This window comes from Rhinopithecus bieti, unplaced genomic scaffold, assembly GCF_001698545.2.
Source record: "Rhinopithecus bieti isolate Rb0 unplaced genomic scaffold, ASM169854v2 scaffold_15296, whole genome shotgun sequence".
Taxonomy (NCBI): Eukaryota; Metazoa; Chordata; class Mammalia; order Primates; family Cercopithecidae; genus Rhinopithecus; species Rhinopithecus bieti.
In genome coordinates this window covers 1,252,545-1,265,297 of record NW_016809075.1, presented here as the reverse complement: position 1 = coordinate 1,265,297, position 12,753 = coordinate 1,252,545, and the positions used below count along the sequence as shown (strand labels likewise).

Here is a 12,753-nt window from a genome sequence, read left to right as displayed (position 1 = left end):
TTCGTAAATTGCTACCATGCTTTTTCCCTCTGCAATGATTTTTTTATACTAAGAATAAAGGGACTGGAGCTAAAATTGTTTGGCTTGAGGCAGAACAAAGTTTTAGTTCATTTTTGTGAAAAAATGTGTAGACATTTTGCTGAGTTTTTCCTCTCCTGTTAAGCATTCTAGCACATGGTTCATTTTTCTCACCACATGTACCTAACTGTGTAGCATTTCTTTGGAGTTCTAATGTAGGAAGGTTACCATTTCATTCAAGCCAAATACATGACTGCCATCTTGTCCCTGAAGGGTAATATATTGAACCTCATGACTAAAGGCCTGTAATGCTTGCCTTCAACTTATGCTGACTACATTATTATCTTAATAGACCACTGGCAATGATTTGTAGATTGATAGACATTTGACCATTAACCATGCCATTAATAAACTCGTCTAGACTTACATTTTATGAAGTTTTATTTTTTTAACTGCAGTTTTCCTTACATTCAAAATATCTGGGGCAGATTTTCAAGTTGTTTTGGATCATAAAACTTTTCTTTAATTCAGAGAGAGATTAAGAAGGAAATTGAGAGGAGAAAAACTGGAAAAGAAATGTTGGATTATAAAAGAAAACAAGAAGAAGAATTAACAAAAAGAATGTTGGAGGAAAGAAACAGAGAAAAGGCAGAAGATAGGGCAGCTCGAGAACGTATAAAACAGCAGATTGCATTGGTAAGTCTTAAGTTTCCAGACATTCATGAAATTGTTTTTCTGTGCGCAGTAGCTTTAGATTACTACCAGACTGTGCACACAAAAATAGTTTTTAGTGACTCATAGACTACCAATGATGAGCCTCCTTTTCTTAGAAATTGTAAATGAATTAAAATAGTTAAGATTAAAATTAGAGTTGATTTTTTTCAAAGTGAATTTTATTCATATTTTTTAAATTTATGACTTTTATCAGCATTCAGAAAGCAGCTTTTAAAGATTCCCTAGAAAATAAGCTAAGTACCTAGTAGTCTTCTCTAGTCACAGGCACACTTTTTTGCAACATTCAAAGGATTTAGGCACATCATAAAGCTTACTTTGCAACAATTGCTTTTAGAATTCATCAGCTGCAATACATATTAAAACCATCCCGCCAGGTGTGGCTCATGCCTGTAATCCCAGCACTTTGGGAGGCCGAGGCAGGCTGATCACCTGAGGTCGGGAGTTCAAGACTTGCCTGGCCAACATGCTGAAACCCGTCTCTACTAAAAATACAAAAATTAGTCGGGTGTGGTGGTGGGCGCCTGTAATCCCAGCTACTTGGGAGGCTGAGGCAGGAGAATCACTTGAACCCGGGAGGTGGAAATTGCAGTAGGCTGACATCGTGCTATTGCACTCCAGCCTGGGCAACAAAAAGCGAAACTCCATCTCAAAAAAAAAGAAAGAAAACCATCCCTACCTTAATATTTTTTGTTCATTTGGTCAGTCAACAAGTTTTGGTTGAGCATTCATTATTTATTTATTTTTGAGATGGAGTTTTAGTCTTGTTGCCCAGGCTGGAGTGCAATGGCGCAATCTCGGCTCACTGCAACCTCTGCCTCCCGAGTTCAAGCAATTCTCCTGTCTTAGCCTCCCAAGTAGCTGGGATTACAGGCACATGCCAACATGCCTGGCCAATTTTTGTATTTTTAGTAGAGACGGGGTTTCATCACATTGGTCAGGCTGGTCTCGAACTCCTGACTTAAGGCGATCCACCCACCTTGGCCTCCCAAAGTGCTAGAATTACAGGCCCAGCCTTGTTGAGCATTTATTATGTGCCAGACCTCGTTCCAGTCTTGGAGATACAATAGTGAGCAAATTCCTGTCCTTGTTTCCTTAATAATAATTCTGGTCTCCGACAGTTGATAAAACTAAAAAATAACAGTTCCAGAATGTTAAAGTTCGCATATGGTGTTAGAGAATTTCAGGCAGCAAGGCACAGTGGCTCACAACTGTCATCCCAGAATTTTGGGAGACTGAGGTGGAAGGATTGCTTGAAACCAGGAGTACGAGACCAGCCTGGGCAACAAAGCGAGACCCCACCTCTACAAGAAAAGAAAAAAATTAGCTGGGTATGGTGGCATGCACCTGTAGTCCCAGCTACTCTGGAAGCTGAGGTGGGAGGATTGCTTGAGCCCAGGTGTTCAGAGGCTGCAGTGAGCTGTGATTGTACCACTGCACTCCAGCCTTGATGACAGAGCAAGACGCTGTCTCTTAATAAAAAAAAGAATTCCATGCATACTTCTGTTTGGAATTGTGTGAATTGACCATTCTGGCAGTAAAGCTAATTGGTTTTTAATGATGTTTTAAAGGACCGTGCAGAGAGAGCTGCTCGTTTTGCAAAGACAAAGGAAGAAGTAGAGGCTGCCAAAGCTGCTGCCTTGCTAGCCAAACAGGCAGAAATGGAAGTCAAGAGGGAATCTTACGCAAGAGAAAGAAGGTACTTTATTTCATGCTGAAATATCTCTCCACATAGGGGCTGAGGAGAATGATTATAGGCGGTTTTTAACACTGATGTGTACTGTGGTTATAAGCAGTCAATTCCAGAGGGACATATTGATTCATTTGACAGCTCCCAATGATATCTGTCATTTCGTGTTGGTGTACACTAAAAAAGTACTACATAAATAACTCTAAGAGAGGGCCCAATAAATATCTGTTTTCCAAAGACAGAAATGATTTGTAACCAAATGAATATAATGTTTATCTCATACGTAGTAGGATTCTTTAGTTGTCAGAATCCCCCATCAGATAGTTTTAAGCAAAAGAGGAGACACATTGGCTCTGCAGTTCAGAAATCCAAGGGTGAATTTGGTTAGGCGTGGCTGTTTTCAGCAGTCTAAAGGATATCATTAAAATTTCTCTCTCTCTTTTTAATTCTTGGTGGCTTCTGTTTTAGCTTCATTCTCAAAGAAACTCTCCATGGTGTCAGGAGAGCCCAGCACCTCCTGGCACTTTCAGGACCTTGAATTCACGATCCCAGACAGAATAGATTAACCTTTTCTCTCTCATGCTTGTATTGAGAATGAGAATTCCGATTGCCCCTGTTTGGATCATGTGGCCACCTTCAGACCAGTCAGTGCCCACACGTGTGGGCCCTCTGGTTGGAGGAGGTGACATGTCCAACCTTGTGGCGAAGGAGGTGGGGGAAATGTTACTGATAATTATACCAGAATGAATGACACATAGCAGGGTAAGAAGGCAGTTCCCAAAACAAAAATATGTTGAAAAGACAAAAAAAGTTTAGATTTCCAGTACACCTTGCTAGTTGGATTATGGTTAATACTTATTGTCTTCTCTGTGCCTTTTCATATTTCCATATTGGACAGTTAACAAGTAGTATTTTGTAATCAGAAAAATTACTTTTAAAATAATTTTCCAAAATGATGAAGTAATAAATTTAGCAAAAGTGTAAGATTTGTGTGCTAAAAATGACAAAACATTGTTGAAAGATTTAAGACCTAAATACATGGAAAGTATCCTATGTTCATAGATAAGAATACTTAATATTGTTAAGATGATAATCCTCCCCAAAGTGATCTGTAGAGTCAACATTCCTACCAAAATTCAAGCTGCCTTTTTTCCATAAATTATAAACCTAAAATTCATATGGAAATGCAAGAAACACAATAGTTAATCTGGAAAATGAAGATGGATGACTCATACTTCCCGATTTTCAAACTTACTACAAAGCTATACAGTGATGTAATGATACAAGATGAACATATGGACCAGTGTAATAGAGTGGAGTCTCTAGAAATAAACCCTTACATTTATGAACTGTTTATTTTTGAAAAGGGTACCAAGATTATTGACTGGGAAAGAAGAATCTTTTCAACAAAAGGTGCTTGGACAACTGAATAGCTACATGCAAAATAATGAATTTGGACCTTTACCTCACACCACGTACAAAATTAACTCAATGGATCATCTACTAAAAAGTAAAACTGTATAAAATATATATTCTTAGAGGAAAAAAGAGGAGTATATTTTTGTGATCTAGGAGTAGCCAATAGATTGTTAGACATGGCACTAAAAGCACAGGAACAAAATTTAAAAATAGATAAATCAGACTTCATCAAAATTTAAAACTTTTGTGCTTTGAAGGATATCATCAAGAAACAGCTGACCAGGGGCGGTGGCTCACGCCTGTAATCCCAGCACTTTGGGAGGCCAAGGCGGGCAGATCATGAGGTCAGGAGATCGAGACCATCCGGCCCACACGGTGAAACCCCGTCTCTACTAAAAATATAAAAATTAGCCGGGCGTGGTGGCGCATACCTGTAATCCCAGCTACTTGGGAGGCTGAGGCAGGAGAATCACTTGAACCCGGGAGTTGGAGGTTGCAGTGAGCCAAGATTGCCACTGCACTCCAGCTTGGCAACAGAATGAGACTCTGTCTCAAAAAAAAAAAAAAAAAAAAAAAAAAAAAAAAAAAAAGCTGGGCGTGGTGGCTCACGCCTATAATCCCAGCACTTTGGAAGACTGAGGCAGGCGGATCACTTAAGGCCAGGAGTTCAAAACCAGCCTCACCAACATGGCAAAACCCCGTCCCTACTGAAAATACAAAAATTAACTAGGCATAGTGGTGCACACCTGTAATCCCAGCTACTCGAGAGGCTGAAGCATGAGAATCGCTTGAACCAGGGAGGCAGAGGTTGTAGTGAACCGAGATCGTGCCACTGCGCTCCAGCCTGGGTGACAGAATGGGACTCTGTCTCAAAAAAAAAAAAAAGTGCAAAGAACAACTCATAGAATTGGAGAAAATATTTGCAAATCATATATTTGATAAGAGACTTGTGTTTAGATTATAAAAAGAGCCTATGACTCAATTATAAAGACACCCAGTTCAAATATGTGGAAAGGATTTGAATAGACATTTCTCCAAGGAAGATATACAAATGGCCAGTAAGCACATGAAAAGATGTTCAACATCATTAGTCATTAGGGAAATCAAGTCAAACCCACAATGAGATACTATTTCACACCCACTAAGTATGCCTACATGTAAAGAGAAAGTAATAAGTGTTTGTGAGGATGTGGATAGTTGGGAACCTTTCTGTGTTACTGGTGGGATTGTAAAATGATATAGCCACCTTGGAAAAGTTTGCTAATAACGCAAAATGTTAAGCATAGTGTGATTATAGGACCCAGCAGTTCTACAGCAGCAGTTTATACAGCAGTTTATATCCAAGAGAATTGAAAACGTCCACACAAAAACCTGTACATGAGTATTCCTAGCAGCATTAGTCAAAATAGCTAAAATGTGTTAATAACCCAAATGTCCAGCAACTGAAGAACGTGTAAACTGTATCTCATACAACAAAGTTTTTCAGCAATAAGAATAAGAACTGATACATGCAACAACATGGGTGAACCTTGAAAATATAATTTCCATGAAAAAAACAAGTTACAAAGGTCACATACTGTATGATTCTATTATATGATATGCCCAAAATAGACAAATTCATAGTAGATTAGTGGTTGCCAGGGTCTGGAGGAGGGAGGTATGGGGAGTGACTGCTAATGGGGTTGGAGTTCCTTTTTGGCATGATGCAAATGTTCTGGAATTAGATAATGATGATAGTTGCACAATTCTGAATATATTTAAAAACCACTGAATTGTACACTTTAAAAGGCTTAATTTTTGTTTGTTTGAGACAGAGTCTCACTCTGTTGCCCAGGCTGGAGTGCAGCGGTGCGATCTTGGCTTACTGCAACCTGTGCCTCCCGGGTTCAAGCAATTCTCCCTGCCTCAGCTTCCTGAGTAGCTGGGATTACAGGCATACACCACCATGCCCAGCCAATTTTTGTATTTTTTAGTAGAGAGAGGGTTTCGCCACGTTGGCCCGGCTGGTCTTGAACTCCTGACCTCAGGTGATCTGCCCACCTTGGACTCCCAAAGTGCTGGGATTACAGGCGTGAGCCACGGCACCTAGCCTAAAAGGGTTAATTTTTTAAGATGAATCTCAGTAAAGCAGTTATTAACAAACAAAAAGATCTGATATGGTGGGAAAAACTATTGTCATTGCACATTTCCACTTCCATTTTCTGTAACTTAGTGATATTGTTAATACATAGACGTGAAGATTGTGACTTTAATTTTCTTTTTTGATAGCACTGTTGCAAGAATTCAATTCCGTCTTCCTGATGGTTCTTCCTTTACAAATCAGTTCCCTTCTGATGCTCCTCTAGAAGAGGCAAGGCAGTTTGCTGCACAGGTAAATTTATGTCTTGAGTTGTAGTAAAAATAGATGTATATAGTTTACTAAATTGTAGGAAGGGAAAATTTCAAAGCTGAAGTTGAATGTGAATAAATTATGACCTCTCCGGGAGGGAGGCACAAGACACCTCTGAGATATCGTGGAAATTCTGTTGTGTGTTAGTGCATATGGGAGTAACATATCTGCTTTGTGTGCAGAAGTAGGAATTTGCTGATACTGTACAATAGGTCCTGGGAACTTTTCTTTTTTAAAATTTTTTGACACAGGATCTCACTGTGTTGCCTAGGCCGGAGTGCAGTGGTGCGATCACAGCTCCCTGCAGCCTCGACCTCCTGGGCTCAAGCAGCCCTCCCACCTCAGCCTCCTAAGTAGCTGGAACTTACAGATACTGCCATGCCTTGCTAATTTTTGTACTTTTTGTAGAGACAGGGTTTCACCATGTAGCCAGGCTGGTCTTGAACTCCTGGGCTCAAGCATTCCTCCCACCTCAGCCTTGCAATGTGTTGGGATTACAGGCGTGAACCACCTAGCTCAGCCACTGGGAACTTTTTTCACTGATTAGTAGACTCATTGGAGGAGTGACAAGCAAGTGATTTCCCGAAGGTCTAATGTGATGGAGTTGTCCCCCTACCCTGAAATGGAAGCAGTTTTTCTCAGTCTTCTCTCCATTTCCTACAGATTGCTTAGGGGGCTGGTCATTTTCCTACAATCTACCTGTTGGCTAAGCAAAAAGAGGCAGTAAACTTTATTGACAATAGTATCTTCTTCAGGAATTTACTTCCAAAAGGTGGCTTTACTCAAAATCTGAATGGAATATATACCTTAAGATATAAGTAGTTTTCAATTTGTTTTTATTTCCTGATTGATTCCTTATTCAAAATGGATTCTGAGTATCAGATGTCCTTTGGGTTCTAGGCTCATTATATGTATCAGTATTTTTTTCATATATATAACTTCAAGGTTAGAATTAGGGAGTTGGATTCAGATCTTTCCGCCAGACCTTTTCTCCCCCATTTGGTCTTCTTACTTACAGGTTTCAAGAGAAGGACACCTCAAAAGCTGTTCACCTTCTTGCACTGGTGAATTAGGCTAGACAATGTAAACATTGATTTTAAAAACTGTTCCCCCCTAAGCTTTACAGTAGAAGCAGTCCCAAATAGACGCTTTCATTCTTCTGTCTTGGAGCCTCCCACAATGTGTCCCCTATCCTGAGTTTCACTGCTTTTGCCACAGGTAAATAAAGAAGGGACTACATGGGAAAAAGAGATCTTTGACATTTGTCCTATTAAAACTCCACCTCAGGCCAGGCATGGTAGCTCACGCCTGTAATCCCAGCACTTTGGGAGGCCGAGGTGGGTGGATCACAAGGTCAGGAGTTCGAGACTAGCCTGACCAACATGGTGAAACCCCATCTATTCTAAAAATACAAAAATTAGGCAGATGTGGTAGTGTGCGCCTGTAATCCCAGCTACTCGGGAGGCTGAGGCGGGAGAATCACTTGAACCCAGGAGGCAGAGGTTGCAGTGAGCTGAGATTGTACCACTGCACTGAAGTCTGTGCGACAGAGCAAGATTCCATCTCAAAAAAAACAAAAAACAGGCTGGACGCGGTGGCTGACACCTGTAATCCCAGCACTTTGGGAGGCCGAGACGGGCAGATCACGAGGTCAGGAGATCGAGACCATCCTGGCTAACATGGTGAAACTAAAAATACAAAAAATTAGCCAGGCGTGGTGGCGGGCACCTGTAGTCCCAGCGACTCGGGGGGCTGAGGCAGGAGAATGGCGTGAACCCGGGAGGTGGAGCTTGCAGTGAGCCGAGATCGCGCCACTGCACTCCAGCCAGGGTAACAGAGCGAGACTCTGTCTCAAAAAAAAAACAAAAACAAAAACAAAAAACTCCACCTCACTACAGTTACCAAGTTTTGTATTTTTATATGTCTTTAGAACAGTGAGGGTAAAAAAATAAAAATTAAAAAAAAAAACTACAACAAACAAGTTAATCTCCTTCTTTGGAATCTTCTAGGGAAAGATACACAGATGTCTAAGATTTTACAGTGATTTTTGTATATAGAGACTTAAAATTGTGAGGGTAATTATGGTGCTGTCCATTGTACGTTCCTGGATCTGGGATTGTGTGTATCATGTAGGTTGATTATGGACTATTTGTGCCTTGAGACAAGGAGGAGGCTACATTTCCTGAAGGTATATATGAGGGAAATACTGGTCTAGTCCAGATTCTTAATAGGGATTACCTGTAATCCAAATGTGTGTTCATGAGACATTAATGTAAGTTTGCCAAAGGATAGTGAAAACCTAATGATGAACTGCAACAGTGCTTAAAGGAGATACACAGTTGTCCGTTTTTACGCAATTTATTTGTGTTTTTAGGAACTACATTTTGCTATTTTGTGGTCATCTTTGAGTTATAGAAGCGTTTAAAAACTGTTTGGATTTGATAGCTTTTCAGCTGCTTAGGGGATGGAAGCACAATTTTATACCTTTTTTTGAGTTAACATGTAATGAACTTTTAAAATTAAGGCAATTTTAATTAAAGCAGTCATTTTGGATTCATCTGAGTAATGTAATATCTTAGTTTTAAAGGCACCCTTGTAAGTTTTAAAACTTCTGTTACAGACTGTTGGCAACACTTACGGTAATTTTTCGTTAGCAACCATGTTTCCCAGGAGGGAATTTACCAAAGAAGATTATAAAAAGAAGTTACTGGATTTGGAACTTGCCCCAAGCGCTTCGGTGGTACTATTGCCAGTATGTATAATACAGATGCATTTTTTTCTCTTCTTATCATTATCTGTTTATCATACTCTTCATTTCTTACCATTAGGGGAAAGGAAGTGCAGAGGTATACTGTGGGTAATTAAAATTCAAGTTATCCAATAATTAGATGAATTTATGATTCCATTATCCTGTGCTTTATTTGTATTGCTGATACTACTTGTGAGACATGAAGTAGTTTAATTTTCAACTTTTTTCTTCACATATTTTTGTGTACAAAAAAAGACCAATAGAAGACAATAAGAAATGCAGATTATCAGCCTAATCCACACAGTCTTTTATTTATATACGCTCTACTGTTTGCCAAGTTTTAAAAAAAAAATTATTTTAACATAAAAATAACATGAATATTCAAACAGATTATCCCATTTGATCTGCACAACAATATTTTAATCTCTGGTGAAGAAAAGAAGACAGCTTAAATGACTGCTGCCAAGGTCCTACCTTAAGTGCCATAACTGGGATGAGAGCCTGGGTCTTCTGTGTCCTGGTTAACATAATTTTCCTTGCTGTATACTAGACATGTCCCCCACCCCAAAACAGCTCTCCAGTAATCAGGATTTCATTGTTTAAACCGTTTTTTTTTTTTGAGACGGAGTCTCGCTCTGTCGCCCGGGCTGGAGTGCAGTGGCCGGATCTCAGCTCACTGCAAGCTCCGCCTCCCAGGTTTACGCCATTCTCCTGCCTCAGCCTCCCGAGTAGCTGGGACTACAGGCGCCCGCCACCTCGCCCGGCTAGATTTTTGTATTTTTTTAGTAGAGACGGGGTTTCACCGTGTTAGCCAGGATGGTCTCGATCTCCTGACCTTGTGATCCGCCCGTCTTGGCCTCCCAAAGTGCTGGGATTACAGGCTTGAGCCACCGCGCCCGGCCTAAACCATTTTTTTAATCAGCAAGAAAGACTTTTCTTATAAAAGTTTAATATTCTTAAAAAATGGCTCATTTCACTGAGAACTACTTTCTAGTTTGTATATTACAATTTATCTTAAACAGAGCTCCAAATAATTATAACATACAATTACATACAATTGTATATATAATATAGAGTATTATACAATTATTGTATATATAATATACAGTATTACACAATTACAATATTGTATATATAATATACAGTATACAATTATAACATTGTATATATAATATACAGTATTATGCAATTATGATATTGTATATATAATACACAGTATTATGCAATTATATTATATATAATACACAGTATTATGCAATTATATTGTATATAATACAGTATTATGCAATTATATTGTATATAATACAGTATTATGCAATTATATTGTATATATAATATACAGTATTATGCAATTATAATATTGGGTATACATAATACACAGTATTATACAATGGTATATATAATATATAGTATTGTGCAATTATTTTATATAATACAGTATTATGCAATTATATATAATATACAGTATTATGCAATTATAATATTGTATATTATAATTTATCTTTAAAAACTTATGGGAGTCTTCAGAAGTTTATATATACCTGAAAAACAGCAAAAGATATCATTTCACCCTCTTGAGGTAAACTAAAATCAGTAGGACCTCCTTTTCCAGATGAAAGTTTCGTCTGGAACCTTGGGTATGATGTGATTGTACTAATGTTGTCTTTATCTAGGTTTGTTTATTTCTTAATTTCTAGGCAGGAAGACCAACTGCATCCATGGTACACTCTTCCAGCGGAGACATTTGGACCTTGTTGGGAACAGTACTTTATCCATTCCTTGCCATCTGGAGATTAATTAGCAATTTCTTGTTTAGCAGTCCACCTCCCACACAGACTTCAGTGAGAGTAACCTCGTCAGAACCCCCAAACCCTGCATCATCTAGCAAATCAGAAAAAAGGTATCTGTGTGTGTTTTCCCCATTTATAAAATATGTAAGTCATGCCCAATATCTTTTTTAAAGTAAAAAATTGAGTACTTTGCCTTTCTGTATATGTCCTCTCCAGTTCCCACAGTGGAGGAGAAAAACTCAGATGCTCTGAAACTATTATATCATCTCTCCTCAGCTTTGTAAAACCAATTTTATGGAAAGCAGCTTCACCTCTGCTGGTTTATTGTTTCATTCATTGAAGTTTTAACTATCCCATAAGTTTTAACTATCCCATAAGTTTTAACTGATCCCATAACTATCAAGGCAGATTTTTTTTTCTAGTAACTTCTTTCTTCCTAACCATGTTTTGCTTGACAAGATATTTCATTCCATTAATTGTTCAGGGTCATCTTGCATAATTACTGTAGATGAATTACTCTGCTTTGATAATTTTAACCCTGTTGGTTATTTTATATACTGGTTGATAGCCTTGTCTGGATGATTCAAAGAAAGACCAAATTGCAGAAACAGGTTATTCGTTTGAAAATTCTCCTTCAGAGAATTATTTTGGACTAATCCCTTAACCAGGAGGCCAGGGCCTGATGCAGTGGCTCACGCCTGTAATCCCAGCACTTTGGGAGGCTGAGGGGAGAGAATTACTTGAGCTCAGGCATTCAAGACTAGCCTGGGTAATATAGTGAGACCTTGTCTGTACAAAAAAAATTTTTTTAATTTGCTGGGCACATGTCTGTGGTCCCAGCTATTTGGGAGGCCGAGATGGGAAGATCACTTGAGCCCTGGAGATTGAGGCTGCAGTGAGCCAAGATTGTGCCATTGCACTCCAGCCTTGGTAACAGGGTGAGAGTGAGATCCTGTCTCAAAACAAAAACAAAACAACATTTATAGTAGATAGCATGCAATGGTTAGGATAGTAATACAACACTGACCATTTTAACTCGTGTCTTTGTTAAGCTTTTACATATTTGAAACATTTGTTAACGGGAAGTATTTTCCTAGAAAGTAAGATTATGCCCCTTTCTAATAATTACATAATAATGTAACTTACTGTAATGGACACCTCTGTTAAGCACTCTGTGAGGCCTTTTATAGGCATTATAACAAATCTTCACACCAGTCCTATGTGATAAATAATAGAAATTCTTTCCTCTCTGCCTTCAGTGTGGAGAACCCCTAGTCATGTGTTTATGGATTCCATAGGTAATGACTTATAAAAGTATTGGGCTGCTTTGTCCTTTATTTTATTTAATAACTATTAGGCAGAAAGACCAGTTATCTACTAAGTATATTACTCTAGTGAGGACACAGGGAAACTCAAGGCTGAATCTTACAACTCTTAACTGAGCAATGGGTGGGAGCATTTAATACTGAATTACTGTAATACAGGATAGCTTGTTGTGTGTATTTTTTTTTTTTTTTTGAGGCAGAGTCTCGCTCTGTCGCCCAGACTGGAGTGCAGTGGCCGGATCTCAGCTCACTACAAGCTCCGCCTCCCGGGTTTACGCCATTCTCCTGCCTCAGCCTCCCGAGTCGCTGGGACTACAGGCGCCTGCCACCTCACCTGGCTAGTTTTTGTATTTTTTTTTTAGTAGAGACGGGGTTTCACCGTGTTAGCCAGGATGGTCTCGATCTCCTGACCTCGTGATCCGCCCGTCTCGGCCTCCCAAAGTGCTGGGATTACAGGCTTGAGCCACCGCGCCCAGCCACACAAAAAAAAATTTTAATGAGCTCTGTGTGATGATGGCGTGTGCCTTTAGTTTCAGCTGCTTGGCAGGAGGATTGTGTGAGCCCTGGAGTTTTGAGGCTGCAGTGAACCATGATTGTGCCACTGCACTCTAGCCTGGGCAACAGAGGGGAGACCCTGTCTC

The 12,753-nt window shown here is 39.3% G+C and overlaps 1 protein-coding gene across 1 annotated transcript in view; it reads left to right on the top strand.

Annotated features, from left to right (window-relative positions):
• Positions 1–12,753, top strand: part of UBXN4 (UBX domain protein 4) — a 44,183-nt gene that overhangs the window by 26,372 nt on the left and 5,058 nt on the right. The window contains exons 8-13 of the mRNA XM_017888459.1: positions 550–714; positions 2,322–2,449; positions 6,128–6,230; positions 8,869–9,000; positions 10,695–10,903; positions 11,725–11,731. Coding sequence (XP_017743948.1) covers positions 550–714; positions 2,322–2,449; positions 6,128–6,230; positions 8,869–9,000; positions 10,695–10,903; positions 11,725–11,731 — 744 coding nt within the window. The remainder of the gene's footprint in view (positions 1–549; positions 715–2,321; positions 2,450–6,127; positions 6,231–8,868; positions 9,001–10,694; positions 10,904–11,724; positions 11,732–12,753) is intronic.